This window comes from Stegodyphus dumicola, chromosome 12 (assembly GCF_044657685.1).
Source record: "Stegodyphus dumicola isolate Sdum_Otavi_A_Nest chromosome 12, ASM4465768v1".
Lineage (NCBI taxonomy): Eukaryota > Metazoa > Arthropoda > Arachnida > Araneae > Eresidae > Stegodyphus > Stegodyphus dumicola.
This window is the reverse complement of record NC_140779.1, coordinates 4,976,907-4,995,307: the sequence shown is the minus strand read 5'-3', so window position 1 is coordinate 4,995,307 and position 18,401 is coordinate 4,976,907. Positions and strand designations below refer to the sequence as shown.

Sequence of the window (18,401 nt, the reverse complement as noted above, 5' to 3'; positions counted from 1 at the left end):
ACCACTCATGGAAATGACGTCAAATTTGAAAGGAATGTTATTGAAGAAGGCGGAAAGCGTATGGCAGAAAAAAAAATTTAGTTTCAAAAGTTAGCAACAGATGGCACTGCAAGCGGAAGAAGACGTAAATTAAAATTTTAGTTAAATTTCAGTGTTATAAAGCCGCCAGGTACCAGGCTGTTCCTCATTTCGCGTCTCAGACGTTCGCCATGGGTGTTTCACTGCAGGATCGCGTCTGCTGGTAAAGCTGTATTACAAGAATGATGATTGTGCAAGAGTAGCTCTGCAAAAATTCAGGACACTGAAGGGTATAAAAGAAGGCGTTGGTCCAATGAGTGTCGTAGGTCTAAAGAAAATGACGCAAAAATTCGAAACGACAGGTTCGTTTGATGTGCAATCTGGTAGAGGGAGAAAACGAGTGCATTCGACGGTAGTTGAAGAAGTGGCCGCAGCATTACAAGAGGGGTCGGCCGGTGGTGTGCAACCGTGCAGTGCACGAGAAATTGCCTGAACATTGGACAGGCCTACGAGCGCGGTGCTGAAAATTGTACGAACATCCTGCAATGCTATCCGTACAAAATTGGCCATGTGCAGGAGTTGCTTCCGTCTGACTTGACAGCTAGGGAGACATTTGCGTTAGAATTCCTGGCTCGCATGGAAGTGGATAATGAATGGCCGTGGAAAATTGTGTGGACAGATGAAGCCCATTTCCATCTGATAGGATACAGAATTGTCGAATATGGGCAACAGAAAATCCACTGGCAACGCACCCCGTACCACTTCATCCCAAAAAGGTCACGGTATGGTGTGGCTTTACGGCATCATTCATCCTACAACCATATTTTTTCGAGCAGACGGGTGCTTCCGGTCCTGTTATCGCAACCGTCACTGGTCAGAGGTATGCATCAATTTTGCGCAACCACGTGATTCCAGCTCTGCAACAGCGTAGATGTGTGGATGAAATCATTTTTATGCAAGATGGCTCTCCTCCGCACATTGCACATCCCGTGAAGCAGCTGCTGAGGCGCCATTTCGGAAATGCTTGAATTATCAGCCGTCATTTCCCTACAGCCTGGCCGTCCCGATCGCCTGATCTTACTCCGTGTGATTTCTGGCTGAGGGGATATCTGAAGGATGTTGTGTTCCGTGCTCCAACTGCAAATTTAGCGGAATTAAGGCACGCATTTCGCAACACATTCTGAACATCACCCCGGAGACACTGCGATCCGTTGTGGAACATGCTGTTTGTCGCTTTCAACTTGTTGCACACAACGGTGGACACCATATTGAACATGTTTTGCGCCAGTCTCGCGACAGTTCCGAACTGCTTTGATGAATGGTTCTTATGCGGTATGTCGCCGCAAAACTCTTGAAACCGATTTGTTCCTTTCGATGTAATATGTACAGTCATGAAAATAAAATTATTCAACAATTCTAATTTGTCAATGCGTTTTAATGTGTAACTTCCACCTTAGCCGTTGTTTTATGAATCATTTCTCGTTTCTCGTCGTGATTCTCCCGCTTACAGCGCCATCTGTTGCTAACTTTTAAAACTAAATTTTTTCTTCTGCCATACACTTTCCGCCTTCTTCAATAACATTCCTTTCAATTTTCACATCATTTTCATCAGTGGTTCTTTTTTTATAGCGTTTTGAAACTTAAACTTTAATTATAATCACCCTGTATATATGTGGTTAGGATATGCTGTCCCATAACTGAGTTCAAATTTTCAATGCTGCCCAATATTGAAACAATGATTCATGACTGGATATGTACTTCACTGAACATCTTCTTAGAAGAATTTTCGGAACAGCAGTTGCTTCAGGTAAAGACATGCTTTGCAAAGCACTTCACTAACTAAATTATACCATTCATCTGAGTCATAGTGAAATGCTCTCAATCTGCATTCCTCGAAGCCTGCTTTTTGTGGTCCTCCTAGATTTCTAAAAAAAGACAAAAAAATAAAATTCCTCCCAAAGTTGACATTTTATGAAATTTATTACCTATTATCCTATCTGTGGACTTCCCACTCTAGTAGCAGCAGAATAAAGAGATTTAAACCGATATAAGTGTAGGATAAATCCCAAACATAGAACAGCTATGAAAGAATGGGCAGGCTCATCCATTTTATGTGAATAATCACACTGCTGGCAATTAAAATTGCAACACCATGAATGGAAGCAAATACAAAAAAGATAGTTATTGTACAAAAACAGTATGCCATGAAGCCACAGAGACTCCAGTATGCCATCATGTTGCTCGACCTGCCTGGCTGTGAAAGAGGACCGTATCCCATATTAGACTCATTTTTAGTTCAATATCACAATGTGGATTTTGAACATATTGCAGTATGAGGTTTACTGATAATTATGTGTACGTAAGATGACTTTTGAATGGTACATCTCTTTTTCTGTTATGAATGTATATTCATACCAAATTTCATTTAAATCTGTCCATTAGTTTTTCAGAAATCAATATAAAGTGCAAATTCTCTTAATTTTGTTCATGAGTGTATAATTATTAATTTTAATTAGGTTTTGATAAAAAGATTTAGAACTGCTTTAATGTATTATTTAAATTTGCCTGAAATACTAGTAATATGCATACAGATAAAAAAGGCAATTACCTTTTTATTACATAACAATTTTAATAATTAAGAACAATATTTACAATGATAAGAATTTGATTAGATTTGATTTTTTAATTAAAGGCAACTTTATTTCAGTTTTAGCTGAAAGTATTGTGAATAATAAAAGTTGCTTGAACAGGTGGTGAGAGATATCTCTAAGTATCCATGAAGATTATTATTATAAGTACATTTTATGTGTTTCAACAGCTACAATTATGCGTCTTAGAACTCAGGCCTCTTACACCTTATATGCTTATTTTTCAGTAATATTATACAACTCTGAAGAGGAAAAAAAATGCAGGGGTTAATTTAAATTACAACTACAGAAATAAAAAATGCAACTTCAAAGCATTTTGCCGTAGCTAATAAACAAAATTAAAATTATACATTCTTGAGTACATTTTCTCTTATGTGTAAAAGCTATACAACCTTGGTTTACAAAATACAAATAAAATCTGTTACTTCATTATATGCAACTTCAAATATTATGATGATATATGTACGTGCATTTGTAATAATTCTTATGAAACAAGAGTTATTTCAGTGCAGTGAAATGCAAATTCAAATGCTTTGGGCATATTGTATTTAGACTGCACTTTGCATTTAGATTGCATTTCAGATAGTCACATTTTAGACTGCGCTTTGCATAAGTGAAGACAGTTTTATATTTTAGCTTCATACCATATATAAGTCTTTAACAAGTACAATCTTAAATTAAATATTTTTGAAATTTAATGAAAGAAATGAGGTCAAACAGAGTGTTACAAAGCTTAAAAGATTTGTAATATTTTTGTGGAAGCAAATACCTAATAAAAGTTGTTTATAAATAAAACTGTTACCTTCATTTTGGAATGAATGTTATGCAAAAAATGTTATTATGTCCTGTATTGAAATATATTTTCCTAACCTAATAAACAAAAGATACAGTTTTCCAAAGTGAAAAAAAATTCCAAAGTGAGACTACCAAATTTTGTAGGTCAAAATGATGCATCAACATACAAATACAGTCAAAAGTCGTTAATCCGGACTCGTCGGGACTTCGGCGATTCCGGTTTATCGATTTTTCCGGATAATAGATCATCAGTTTAAATCTCGTAAGATGGCATGCAGAAATTCTAAAATTAAAAATATGAAACCGTAATTTATGAAATAAAGAACAGTTATGATCTAAAGGGTATCAAAATTTACAAAAAAAAAAAAAAAAAAGCTTAATATTTATTTTTTTACTTTATTAAACATTTCTTTCAATGTAAGTTGTTTAAGTTGCTTCGTTTTATTTGATAATACTTTCTCTTTAATTCTATAAACAGACATAATTTCTTGTTCAGTTACAAAGTTCCGCTGTTTAAGTCCCATAATTGCTGTGCCGAGAATACCGACTAACTTGTCAATCGAAATTTTTTCGTTTTCACTAACCTCTCTGTCACCTTCTTCATGTCTTTATCCATTTTTTGCAGCAATTCCACTTTTTGTTTGATGGACATCGAAACATACTTTCGTTTTGTAGATCCTTTGGGAGCTCCAGCATCAGAAATTCTATTTGACATAATCGAAAGTTCAAGGTTACTTTTATAAAATTGCTCTTACAGTCTGAAAAAAGTAATAAGCCGGATCCAGTTCGAAGATTAAGGAACAACGCAATCATCAACATTAACTGAAATAGATAATTAGAAAATTTTAGCTTATACTGTCCATTGAACATTAAACGCGCACGCGAAAACGTATTCTGCACTTGCACACATGCATATCCGCAGTCGTAAAGGTCTTACGCACACGCGTAAACGCCTATGCGCATGTGTCAACGCGGCGCATGCGCAGAAAGTTTTTAGCTTTGAGGTCCGGATTATAGATCATTCCGGATTATGGGTGTCCAAATTAATGACTTTTGACCGTATATTATAATTCATAAAGTTAAAAATTTGTTTTTAAAAGTCAAAAGTAAAACTTGATTTTCAAATGTTACTTACAGTGCTAAAATGTAATATATATTTTCATATTTTAGGGGAAGTTGTTGATCAAAGGAAAGGACTTCTTGATCTCTTAAATCATAAAAATATCAGCATAGTTAATATAAAAGATCCAGAACCTGGCCGATGGAAAATAAGAGTCAATAGTGAAGGTTCTCATACTATTAGAGCTACTGGACTGAGTAATATAGACTTTGTGCATGGATTTTCAAGACAGCCTACTGCTAATTTGAAAGAAACATATCATCGACCTTTAAAAGGTTAAATTTTAATGGTCTCTTTGTTTAAATTGTATTAATTTAAAAATGTATAGAAATTATAAATTATTAAAGTCTGGTAATCTGTTTTGTTCATTATTAATTTAGAATAGCATTTTTCACTATGAATGGTGAAGAATGAACACATGAAACTAAATTATTCATATGAGCTCTTTTTTGATATGGTGACTTTTACTGCAGGTTATGTTAGTTATTACTTTCTTTAAAAATGTAAATGTTATCTATAAATTATAAATACACCAATTTATATGCAAACATGATTTGACAAATTTTCAGTTAAAAATTTATAAGCATTGATTTAAAAAAATGCTTTAACCAAACAAACATTCTCGAATAGCAGTTTCTCATGATGTTCTGTTTCAGTTGTTTTATTCTTTCTATAGGATCACAGATGAATTAGTAATAATAATTCATCTATTTTTCAAATAATTACTTTATATTTTGCTCAAATGAAAAACTATTTATCAAACTATATAAGGTAATCTCAATTCCTTAATTCAGTTTCAATTTGCTTCTATTAAAACCAGTCAACAATGATATAATATAAATGGAAGGTAGGAACTAAAGAAAAGGTTAAATTTTTTGTCTGAAAAAAGAAATGTTTCTTTGCATTGTACAACAGTTTCGAATTCATAATTAGTAAAAACAAATTTTTCTGAATATTGAGCAGGAAAAGTAAAAGCTCTAATGTATATCCATTAATTATGTAAAAAATTTGAAGTTCACATTAATTTACTTCACATGTTTTTTTTATCAAAATATGTTTAATTAGTTTTAAAACAATGTTAATATGGAATTCTGGCTCTGAAAATTTCTTGTTCCATAAATGCAGCTCTTGCTGTCATAAAGTGTGGCCACTCATGATGTATGTTATTACTAAAGTATGTATGTTATTATTAAAGCAGGTTTGGTATAAATCAGAGTGAAGGCTATTAGCATATTTTCATTAGCTGCTTGATTTGAGAGAATTATTTTTAATTATGGAGATTACTTCTTCGTTGTTGTTATTATCAGATACTTTGCAGATATTATTCTTTTAAGAAAGATCCCGAAACATATTGCTTATGAAGTTTATGAACTGAAAGATGTATTTCAGTCATTCTGATGATTCTTTCTATAAACCACATATCCATGAACATAAAAGCATTTATTAAAAGAGTTGTGTATAGCTTTGGTGGCATAGTGATACCAATGTTCCTCTGCAAGTGAAAATCTCATGAGTTTGATTCTTAATTGAAATAAAACTTTGCACAATATCAGAACTATATATCTTAAATAAGTTTAAGTATTGGACATCTGTTATGTGAAACTATATTATGAATAATTTATTTCATGAATCGGAAGGCAAATTAAAGTAGATAGCCATATTATTTTATAATAAAATGTATACCATCACAGAGTTTTTTAGAGTTTCAGTGATGTTTGTATTATCATTGTTTTATAAGTTTATAACAAGTTGCAAACTTTCAGCAAATAAATCTGTGTTAAAGAGGTTTACTCATGTTGTGCTTTATGAAAAGGTGCTCTCAAATTAAATTTAGTTTTAAACTGAGTTGTAAATTCAAGATTATGCTAGTTTCTAGGCACAAGGAAGATGAAATTCAAGAAGATGAAATTAAATGAATATTTTAAATTTAATTATTGTTACAGCTACCTGTTATCTTGTTATTATTCAATTAAAATGTTCCGTTATTATTGGAACAGTGTCAGATTTAAATCTAAATTCTGCAAATCCAAATTCCTATCATCTATAAACTTGCTTGAACCAACTAAAGTTGCTGTGTATTTGCTATTCATTTCACGCCAGAATTAAATTTAAAATATTCATTTCCAGTTGAATTCCATCTCCTTGCCTGGAAACAAATGTGCTGAATTTGTATATACTTGAATTATTCATTCTTCAAGGCATATGATCAGATATAACAAAAAGTCGGTAAGTAGTTAATTAATAAGTTTTAAAAAATAATTCTTAAATCTTTATTTTTTTTTCTTGCTAAAAATATGTCAGTTTAAAGTGTGATCTCTAAACAGTGACAATATATAAAATTGTTAAACAACTTACCTTTTGCATTAATATGTTTGTGTTGAATTTCAATAAAATTTCATCCATCATTAAAAATTCCATTTATTCACCTATCTTGAATACAAACTAACAAATAATAACAGTATTTGTAGTTTAGTATATTGATATAGTTAGTATATTGTGCTTATAATGGAATTCTTATCTTTGTGCTTTCCTGCTGTAATTTTCTTTAATTTGCTGAAAATTTTTAATACTCTATTATGATATATTGTGTTGGCAAGAAAGCAATTTTGGTTTGTACAAATATATCTTATGTTCGTTTTGTTATTCTTCTGTCAATCTTTTAATTTTGCTTGTCTTTTGAAATTTGGAAGCTAACACTTTTATGTTGTTATCAAAACTAATTCTGTGTATTTTCGCTTACAATTTTTAGTTTACGGTCAATTTTAACATGGGGTGCAAAAATAAACATTTTCGTCGCATTTTACTTTTTTATTTTCATAAAGGCAAAAAAGTGGCAGAGGCTCTCAAAGAGATATGTCAAGGTCATAGTGTTGATTGTTTAACAGAATGCTTGTGTCAATTGTTAAAAATTTTGTTTTTGAGGTTATTCATTTTAGAATGATCAATGTTCTGGCTGACCATCTTGATGATGACTAAATTAAAGCCATAATTGAATAATCATATAACTTTGCTAGGAATTCCAAAAAGGTTAAATGTATCACATGCAATAATTCAAAACCGCATAAGATGTCTTGGACTCGTTCAGAATGTCAGTATTTGAATATCAATGAATTGAAAGAAATAAAAGAAATTAACATGATGACTTGATATTTGCAATATGCATTTCAAACATAATGTAACTGACCATTTTTTAAATGAATTATCAACTGATGATAAAAAAATGGTTTGTCTGCTATAACATTAAACAAAAAAGAGCATGGTCTAAGCATGATAAATTGGCAAAAATCATATCAAAAGCTAAATTGTATCAGAAAAAAAATCATGCTATCAGTTTGGTGGGATTGCAAAGGGGATGCATATTTTGAGCTGCTTCTAAGCAACCAAACAATGAACTTGGATGCTTACTGCTGCAACTTAATGAAATTGAAGGAAGCAATCAAAGAGAAAATGCCAGAGTTGGCAAATTACAAATTAATTGTGTTTCACCATGACAGTGTGAGGCCTCACACATCTTTAGCAACATGTATGAAATTACTGGAGCTTGTTTGGGAAGCAGTGTTGCAGCCCCGACCTTGAACCATTGGATTATCATTTATTTCGAAGTTATATCTAAGTATTATTTATCAAGCAAACTTACTAAAATTACTTAGTATCATTACTTTATTTAAGAAGTACTTCTTAAATGATAAAAAATTCAGTAGTAATGATGGCCTCAGATTGCACTTAGTTGAGCATTTTTCTGATAAAGACCAGGAATTTTATAGCACAGAATCATGAATATACCAGAAAGATGGCAAAAGATAATCAAACAGAATGGAAGCTATTTGACTGATTAAAGTTCATTTTTATATGAAAAAATTAAGTTTATTTCATTCTAAAATTGCTTTCTCAGCAACCCAGTATTTTTATAACAAATGAAAATTTGGTCATTGTGGAGATTTCAGTTCAATTTCTATGCCTTAGTATCAGTTTTAATTTTATAAAAGCTTTCAGTTTCTATTTTTCATATAGAAATGTTTATTTTTTACTTAATTATCTATGCATTTTATACTAATATCCTAGCCACTTTCTTCTTTGGGAGAGTCTTCATGTAGTGCAGTGCCTTCAACAGGTACATCTACTGTGCAGTGAAGAACAGCACATTGGCTTGGTTTCACCACACACAATTTTTTGAAAAACATTCTGGCCCTCATACAAGGAGAGGTCAAGTGGCTGCACTTAGGTTGAAGGATTTGCAGGGGTGCTCGAATACACCCCTGCAAGTCCATATATACAGCAATTTTAATTTTCATTGTAATACAGGGTTGTGGAACTGACTCACAGCACATGCTATATCATTTTCACTGCCTCAGTCAGCTCTTTAAGGAACATATTTGATTAAACCACAATAGAGTAAATCTTTGAAAGTCGAAGTGCGAAGTAGCAAGGGATGACTGTATTTGAATTTCACTGCAAATGAAGAAACACCAAATAATTGCATTGATTGCACTTAAAAAGGAAAGAAAAAAAAAAGGAATTTTTAGCAGTAAAATAAGCTTCTGTACCTTGCTTGTATATCCTGTACTTATTGGTATTCAGGACAAAATGTGTTTGAAATAAATTTGATTTCTGGTTGCTTAGAGATTACCGTATTTACACGCGTATCTTCCTCTTTAACTTTTTAGCTCAAGTTTATGCTTGGAGGTAATTTTTCAGTCATTTAAAAAAAATGCAGTGGCTACTAAGACTATAAAGATATTCTAAAACTGAATTCTGTATCAAACAGACATTCTAATAAAGAAAGTATAAAATCAAAATAAGTTTCTGGAAGGTTTTATAGTGATTCATTATTTTGATTAAATTCATACCATCAAAGTTATATTTTTTCCTCCCTTGTTGAGATATTGTCTTCAGAGGATAAAATTGTTTCAACAAAATAACTTATTACTGTCATACATAAAAGATTCCTCTGGGAGACAAAAGTAAGTAAATAGGAACTGTTTTGTTAAAATTTGATTGTGCAGTTTCATTTACTGATTTTAATCTGATTTAATGTGGAATTCATAAAATATTGGTGATGCAGGAATAATAAAATTTATATTAATTATCCTAGAATATACTATTCATTCTTGGCATTTCAAGGTTTATTTATTTATTTATTTATTTATTTATTTTTTTGTTTATGTGACATTATTTCTAATTGTTTAAAACTCGATAGATTTTTTATGCAAATTTGTATTGCCCTTGCAGTTACAAAAGAGAATATTTACATGCTAATTGTCCATTTAAATTACAAGGATTAGGCTACTTTTATAGTCTCAACACAGAAGGTCTCTAAATCTTTGAAAGATTGCAATATTATGTTGTGTTAGGAAATAAAATATGGCATTTTCTGTCCTGATACCATGAAGGAAAAGGATCTGATTTGAACATGAGATAAAGTTTCATGGTGTAGTAGAAAGAAGCTAAATTTAAATGGTCCACTAGGGAAGATTTTTAAGTCTTGTTTGGCTAAATTTCTGTCTTTCTCATTCAAAGATTAAGGAACAACACAATCATCAACATTAACTGAAATAGATAATTGTAGCTTATACCGTCCGTTACACATTAAACGCACACGCGAAAACGTATTCTGCACTTGCTCACACGCATATGCGCAGTCGTAAAGGTCTTATACGCACGCGTAAACACCTATGCGCATGTGTCAATGCGGCGCATGCGCAGAAAGTTTTTAGCTTTGAGGTCCGGATTATGGGTGTCCGAATTAACGACTTTTGACTGTACTGTCTTTTGTTTTGAAGCAAAGGTAAATTATACAAAATTATCTTTTTTACTTTTATCTCAAAGAGGCACATTTTGGTTTATAGATAAAAATTTTATATGAAATGTTCCTGCAATGAATCACATTCAGTTTTATTTTTCAAATTTTGATTTAAATGTCAGTTTCAGTACATGAAATAATTCTGCCTTTTTTTTATTTAGAAAGTTGTATTCAAATCTTTTCTCTAATTTTCATCAGCTGTATAGTTTTTCAATGAAAGAGAAGCTTATTTTTAAATTCTAATTTCAGTGCAAATCTGTGTTACTTGTAATTTTTATTAATTTTCTATTTTTATTTTTAAGTAACTTTCATTATATTGCTTTATTCGGGTTAACACTAATGCTATATGTTTTGAAGAAGCAAATATATTAAATTGTTAATTGTGTAATAACAAATAAAAAGTGAGCAAGAAATTGAGGAGAAAAACCTTCTAGCATTATAAGTGTTTCATTATGTAAAATCTTGTGCTATTTTTTAATGTATGCTCTTAACCACTTGAATATTGTACAGACATTTTCTTTTCCTCCATTTTTGTGATAAAGTATGCAGCATATAATTGTATATGTGAAAAAGATGGACTATAGTTAGATGTTTGATGCTTTATTTTTAGGGGCTCCCACATTTTTACTGGTGAATGCTACAGATCTACCTGATCCAGCTACATTTAAAAATGTCAGAATAGTAGATTTAGAAGGAAACAATTTACAGAATATTCCACTGCATAGATTTCCAGGGTCTAATTTATTTAATGCTTCAACATTCTTTCCACCTAATGAATATTTCTACTTGAAGGTAATTTTTATGCTGGCCATAATCTCTATTCATACAAATTGTAATGTAAAGTGCAAAAAAGCTGCAATTAATTTTTAGAATTAATTAATAAATTCATATTTATGAGCATCTGCAGCATTTTCATAATTAACAAAAAAAATCGAATTCCCTTATTAATATCTTGGGATTTTCAGTTCCCTTTTAATCCATTCAAGTGTTCATGTATGTAGAATTTATATATTTTGTATTGTATTTATGCCAATTTATATTTAAATGATAATTTTTACAAATTGTTTCATCATAACTCTAGTTTACAGGAGATGTTTCTAACACCTTGGTAAAGCTTAATCTTCAGCATGCAGCTTATTTTCCAACCTAGTTTCAGACTGAATTATTTGTAAAATTAATTATTTGAAATTTGTTAACAAAGATGGTTGCTAAATCATGCTAATAATATTTCTAACTGTTGTAATTTATAATGAAACGAGTTCAGGTGATTTATAGTATAATTCATTTATATTTTTTTCAGCAGTATTGAAATTAATAGAGATACTGATAATGTTATACATTTAGATTACAATGATTTAGCCATTGCCTTCTTCACTGATGCTTTTATGCTACATTCCTAATATTTCATAATGGCATACAGATAAGTTTAATCATTCACCAAACATGTAAATCTCTAATTCAGCCCACTTTTGTTCTGACGTGTGCTGTATCTTCTATTTTCTTTAATATATTGTTCAGCGTAATTTCAAAAGGTCAAGTGGAAAAGTCACTAAACATTGGTAGTTCGACACGAGTTTCTAATCCCAGAGATCCCCCAGCTCTTTCTTTTTTTTGTACTTATTTACTGTGTAAAAATTTCAATTCATGAAGCAAAAATACTTTTTAAAATTATTCTTTAAAAATATTGCAAAAATTTTAACCTTAGCATATCTTTTTACAAATCCCTCTAATAAGAAAAAATAAGGAAAGAAATTAACTCGGTTTCGGTGATTGATACCTTGGTGCAAATTGTATGTAACCTTTTCCAAAAGCATAAAGTTTATATGGATATCAATAAATTAAAGATTATTTCTCCATCTAATTTTCTTAACATTTTTATTCCAGAATTTTCTTTTCACACTGTAGTGCTTAACTTTATGAGATTTCTATAACCAATCAATTTCTCTAGCTAAAACTTTGCATACCTTCTGACAAGTAGTTATATTTTTAACCACTTTATTTTAATTCCCGTTGACTATCAGTACATTATTCACTAGTTTCACAAGTGCAAATATTTATTTTATATGCAAATCTATGTAAAATAGCAATAAAACTTCAGTTGTGCGGAGCTCCTGATCGATTGCTTGTTTTAGATTAAATGAAATTAAGCTTAATGTTACTATTAATTAGCTTGTTATTAATTTAATTACATATTTCTAATTAATTATATCTTCAGATATTTCCAAGTATATATATTCGACAAACTTTTGCATCGCAATTTTTAATTTTTGATTAAAAAAATAAGCTTTTATTTATTGAGAGGCCTGATTATATTAATTTGCAGTAATGTTTATCTAATTCTTTTCTTCTAGATAAATTTTAGAAAAAACTTCTTAGCATAATAATTTAAATTTATTGACAGTTTATATGTCAGTGTTTCAAACGCGTAGTAACGTTGTTATAATAGATTTCATGCTAAGCTTTTTTTTAATTTAACTATTAATTTCTGCAAACTTTTACATGATTACTTTAATTAACAAAAAATATTTCTAGCACACTTTGACTTGAATAATCTTTTGCATGCCAGTAAACTATATTAATTTTTCCAGTCTAGTTCAGACATCTTGACTATTATTGATGTAATTTATAAAAAAGTATAATTGGTATGCTTTATAATTATTTAATTTATGATATTATTATAATACTCTTTCCTCTGATATTGTAATTAATGAAAGATGTTTGTAATGCTAATATTTACCAGTTATTGTTTACCAGTAACTTTTATTTTTTTATTAGCTCTCGTATTTATTACTGTTATTCAAGTAATTAGCCTGCTTATTAGATATTCTTTACTTGTTCTTGTGATTTCAATTCTATTTCTTTATTTTTATTTTCCTCTTGGCTACAATTGGCTTCAAAAAGTTAAATTGTAACCATGTAGGCAGCGGGGGAAGAAATTTTGATTCGTGCAGTTGGACTATAGCAGAACGGGGGGAGGGATTTTCATTCGCGCAGTTGGAATACACCCAATATAGGTATCTAGATATAGGGGAAATATTCCAAAAACTATTAATAAAATAAAAATTAATTTATTGCATAATTTGTTCTAAATTTTTATTATAATTTTATTTTGTTGTAATGTTTTCTGAAGTAAAATCATTGTCAGTGTATCATAGTAAGAAAGATACACATTTCAATGAATTGGTAATATTATTCGTGTAATAAAAGTTTCAGTTTGGAACTATTTTGAGTGAACAACATATGTATGTAAAATTTTACATTGATATTTTTAAAATTATAACATAAACCATATTGGATCTCTTGTTTATGTGCATATATTTTGTTCTATGCTTGAGAATTTCAAATTTAGTGCATTTAAGTTTTAAGCATTGAATTGATTTTAATGTAATGTTGTTTGGTATCTTTCATTATAATACTGAATTATATTTAGTTGTGATATATCTTTAGTGTTTGTAAGTCCACATGTTTTATGCTCATTTTTTCATTCTTTTGTTATATTTATTTTTATTATTGTTATGTTTATTACATAACAAGCACAGATAGTGTGCATTTCAATTATATAATGAAAATTTTCTCACTTATTTAAAGAACAAAGAATGTACGCTGCTGGCCATAAAAATTGCTACACCACAAATGCAGCATGCAACAAACTTGAAATTTTCATGAAAAGTTTGTTCTGGGGTATGCAAATGGTTAACATTCCAGCACATGCACACAAAGTAGGTAAATTTTATTTAAACAGGAAGATTGCACAGTGGATTTCTCATTTAGAAATCACATTTGAATGTTGGTTGTTTGTGTAAAGATCTTGTTTTGTCTCGTGTAAGGCGAAGCTCCCACTAGGCTCGTGTCAGATCTCAACCATGGCAGGACTGGGCGCTATCAAGATTGTTATTTATCATTCTGTGATATTGCTGTTTGTGTTGGTTCAAAATCCCATGATTGCCAGGCAAATGTGGAATTGATGGGTCCAGGAGGGCCATACGAACGCCATGCAGGTTCTCGGCAGTCTGAGCTCGAGAGGACAGGAGAATCCTGGGAGTGGGTACAGCTTAATGGTATCTCATGTGTGCGGGCACCAAGGCGAATGAATGTTGCCAGTTTGCATTTATCATCATACGGGCTCAGCAGCTGTGTTATGCGGTGCCTTTAAGTAAAAAGGCTGGTCACCTCTAATTTGCATAGCTAGTAGTGTAGTTAGCCACTGTTACATTATTGATGTGATTAAGGTCCATTACTGCTTCCTATTTTAGAAGTCTATATGACATCATCTTTCAACAAGATAATGCATGTTCACATGTTGCCTCTGCTGGTGTGAACTTCTTTGATACAGCGGGTGCTCGACTGTTGCCTTGACCAACATGTTCTCTAGATCTATTACCCGATAAGAATACATGTCTTGGGTAGCTGAGAGACTGCACAACACCACTCGTCAATTGCTATCGTTGATGAACTCTGGCATAGAGTTCAAGCTATATGGAATGAAGTACCCATATCTGTCATCCAAGTTCAGTTTGACTGTATGTGCAGCCATATAATTGGCATTGTTGCTGCCAGAGGTAGCAGCTGTGTGCACTGAATTCTGCACATTGTGTACCTCAAACTGCTAGCAAATTTACTCATGTCTTCCTTACAGTGTACTGTGTATGCATAATAAATGAGAATCTGCTATTTGCTTTCATTTAAGATGTCCTGCAATGTATATTTTTTACCCTTAATTACAATGATAACTAAGTTTCATGTAAAATATTCTATATGAAACAATTACTCTGCAGTAAAAGATTTTTTTAAATGATTTCAAATATCACATAGAATATTTTCCCTATCATAATCATGTTTAATTTTAATTTAGAAAGACAGAATCACTTTAATTCAGCTCTTTTAATTTTGTTTAAACAGCTTTAAAACATTTTAATGATCTATCTTCTATAATAATGAAGAGATAAGTTTCATCATTTGTAGATGATGTAATTATATATTAAAGCAAGTTATTTTATAAATCAAGCCAACAAATGTAATGTAAATGTAATTCAACATGAATGTTCTAAATTGTGCAGTATTTGGGGCTTAAAGCTATGATATTTAAGATGAATTCTGTGTTTTCCAAAATTAAAAATTTGTATTTATTTTATTTATTTGTTTCTTAATCAATTTTTTCAACTGTGATTATTTTATTCATTAGGTTGCAGGATCAGATGAACATGGTTATCCAATTGAAAGAATGACATCGACAGCTATAAGTGCACAACTGCCAGGTGGGTAATTTTATTTTATAATGTATCAAATGGTAGTGAAAGCCATGCTAAGTTAAGAATGAATACTGTACGTCATCAAAATAAACTTTCATTTATAAAATTTAGTTACCAATCTGGGTCAAAACTAAGACAAGAAGGACAAATTTTCTTCCAATCACCATTCAAAATGTTTTGCAGAATTTTATTCCAAGATTCTCCAACAATTTTTATGTCATATAAAACACTGAACTGTATCAAAAATCTTTAATCCTTTGATGGTTGCGAGATTAAGCAATTCTTTCTTCCCATATATGTGCGATAACTGTCAGTCTTAAATTTGTAATGGCAGTTTGTTCGTTTCCACCTTCTGCACCGCGTAACTAGAACATGAGCTGAGTTTGTTGATCATCAAAGGGTTAACAGTCAGCTGACTGTTTTGCTTCATAGAGTTATTCAGATGGGCAAATGATTGTCTTATGTAATAAGCTTGCTATGTTTTGGTGACTTTTGGTCCATCAACTGAAGAAAGTTAGTTTTGTCTGGAAGAAGATAGAGAATTTATCATGCATGATCTGAGATCAATTTAAGTGGCAGGAGGATGACCAGTTGCATGATCGATAAGAAGCATCACTTTAAATATAATTTATTTACCTGGAGGGAATGGGAATAAAAAAAAACCTGAGTTTAAAACAAAAACAAAAACAAAAAAAGTTCTTGGAAACTGGATTACTGTATATTAGGATACAAAATCATCAGATTAATAGAAGTCATCATTGTGGAATTAATAGATGTCAATTACTTTAATTTTTGCTTCATTCTTAAAGGAGAACTTTTTACACTCTATTTTTGATCTGCCATTCAAAAATAATTGCTTGAATAGTGTTTGACATTTTAAAATTATTATGGAGTTAATGATAGGTGGCAGTCACTTTATCAAGTTCTTAGCATACTTTGAAACTTCATTCCTTATCAAGATTATCAATGAAGAGTATTTCTTTAGAAACTCATTGTGATTGAAAATTAGCTTTTGGTCCTTTTCTATTAATTTCTTGCTTATTGTCTGGTTTAGTTTCATTTTGAAACTAGGTCATAGAGTTGATCTAGATCACAGAATCTGACAATTTTTTCTCCGAACAGAGAGGAAACATGTTCAATAAAAACAAGAGCCAAAGCATTTCTTTATGTTGATTCTTATTTATTAAAATTACTGCAAGGAAAAAAAAATTAAATACTTATTAACTGATCAAACACTCATGTTAAACAATAAATCATATCATTTCACACAATAAAGTTAATTGATTGTTTAGTTTACTGAAATCATATAAAGGTTTTTATTTTTTTGCTCCTGTGCCTAGTAATAAAAATATTAATTTTTTTTTTGTATACTTAGTGTATAAAAGTATAGGAATAATTACAAAGTCCACATTTTTCAATCTTTTATACCTCTTATTTATTTATTATGATTAGTTCTTTCATGAACTTTGATCGTGTTAGTTCATAAAAGTAATTCTAATTAGGGAATTGATTTTTGAAGGAGGAGAGTTTCTTTAGATGGAGGTAAAGAGATTCAGAATGATGCATGTCTTTTAAAGAAACTGTTATTCCACTTTAAAAGCCTACAGAATTAAGCCTACAGAAAAAGAAGGCTAAATGTTTAATATTTCAGGAATAACAAAAACTTAACAAAAAACTGGGAAATTCATATTGTTGAAAATTTTATTTTTAGAATAATTAATGAAAATTAATCAGATAACCTTAAATGAATCCAGGAAGCAAATGTGATGAACTACAGGCAATTTTATCAGTAAATTAGAATCTGCCATCTTTAATTCACCTGCTGAATGTATTCGGATTATTTTCTGTTATTTCATAAATATTGTAGATAATCTCTTTTAGCTGTATATTATTGAAGCCTGAGTGTGTTTTAAAACGTGTTTCTTCCTCAAATTTTTTACTTCTAGATGCCCCAGAAGTTAATACAAGACCATATATGAATGGTTATTACGGTGAAGATACAGATTTGCGATGCTACATCCAGTCGTTAGTTCCATTTTCAGTTACTTGGTACAAGGATGGTGTGCAAATTAGCCAACAACAACATTTTCCGTAAGGACGGAATTTATTTATTATTATTATTTTTTTTTAATTGCTGCATTTTTTTAAGCCATTGAAACAGTATGGGAAATTGTTGTGAAACTCGAAAATATACTTGCTTCCTAAAATTTAGTATAATTTGACCTGTAAAAACATGATTCATTTTAAATTTGAGGAGAAATTTTACCTTTCAGGCAAACTACAGAGGTTATACTAACTGTACCAGAAGTTACACTGCTTTCAGAAGGTTACTATTCCTGCAATGCAACTAACATTGCTGGTCGACATTCGAGTGTCATATTCCTTGATGTGAAAGGTAACATACTACAGTATTTTTATTTATTCCTCAAAATTTTATACTTAATTCTTTTCATATGTTAATGTAATTTTATATATGTGTAGCGTCATTAGGTTATTTTAAAGCAGGAGACGTGAAATTGTGCAGTGCTGGGACTCGAACCTAGACCTCCTTGCTGGGATTCGAACCTGGACCTCTTGAATACGCGCCGAGTGTGCTACCTTTACACAATGAAAACACAAAGAAAGAAGGGAGAAAATACCTTATATGCTCCCCTTTCAAAGGACGACTGGGGATCAGGGGACCCAGTCTGGTGGTGAAAATCATCCATCTAGTTCAGACGCCACTGTGGATTCATTAGGATTTTTTCTATGTCAGGAAGCTGAAAAATGTG

General features: G+C 31.0%; 1 protein-coding gene across 5 annotated transcripts in view; it reads left to right on the top strand.

The window, feature by feature from the left end:
• Positions 1-18,401, top strand: part of LOC118195450 (hemicentin-1-like) — a 331,768-nt gene that overhangs the window by 47,818 nt on the left and 265,549 nt on the right. For all 5 annotated transcript variants that reach the window (XM_085827451.1, XM_085827448.1, XM_085827449.1 and 2 more), the window contains exons 5-9: positions 4,632-4,856; positions 10,992-11,173; positions 15,564-15,636; positions 17,577-17,721; positions 17,904-18,025. In XM_085827451.1, the coding sequence (XP_085683577.1) occupies positions 4,632-4,856; positions 10,992-11,173; positions 15,564-15,636; positions 17,577-17,721; positions 17,904-18,025 (747 nt within the window). The remainder of the gene's footprint in view (positions 1-4,631; positions 4,857-10,991; positions 11,174-15,563; positions 15,637-17,576; positions 17,722-17,903; positions 18,026-18,401) is intronic.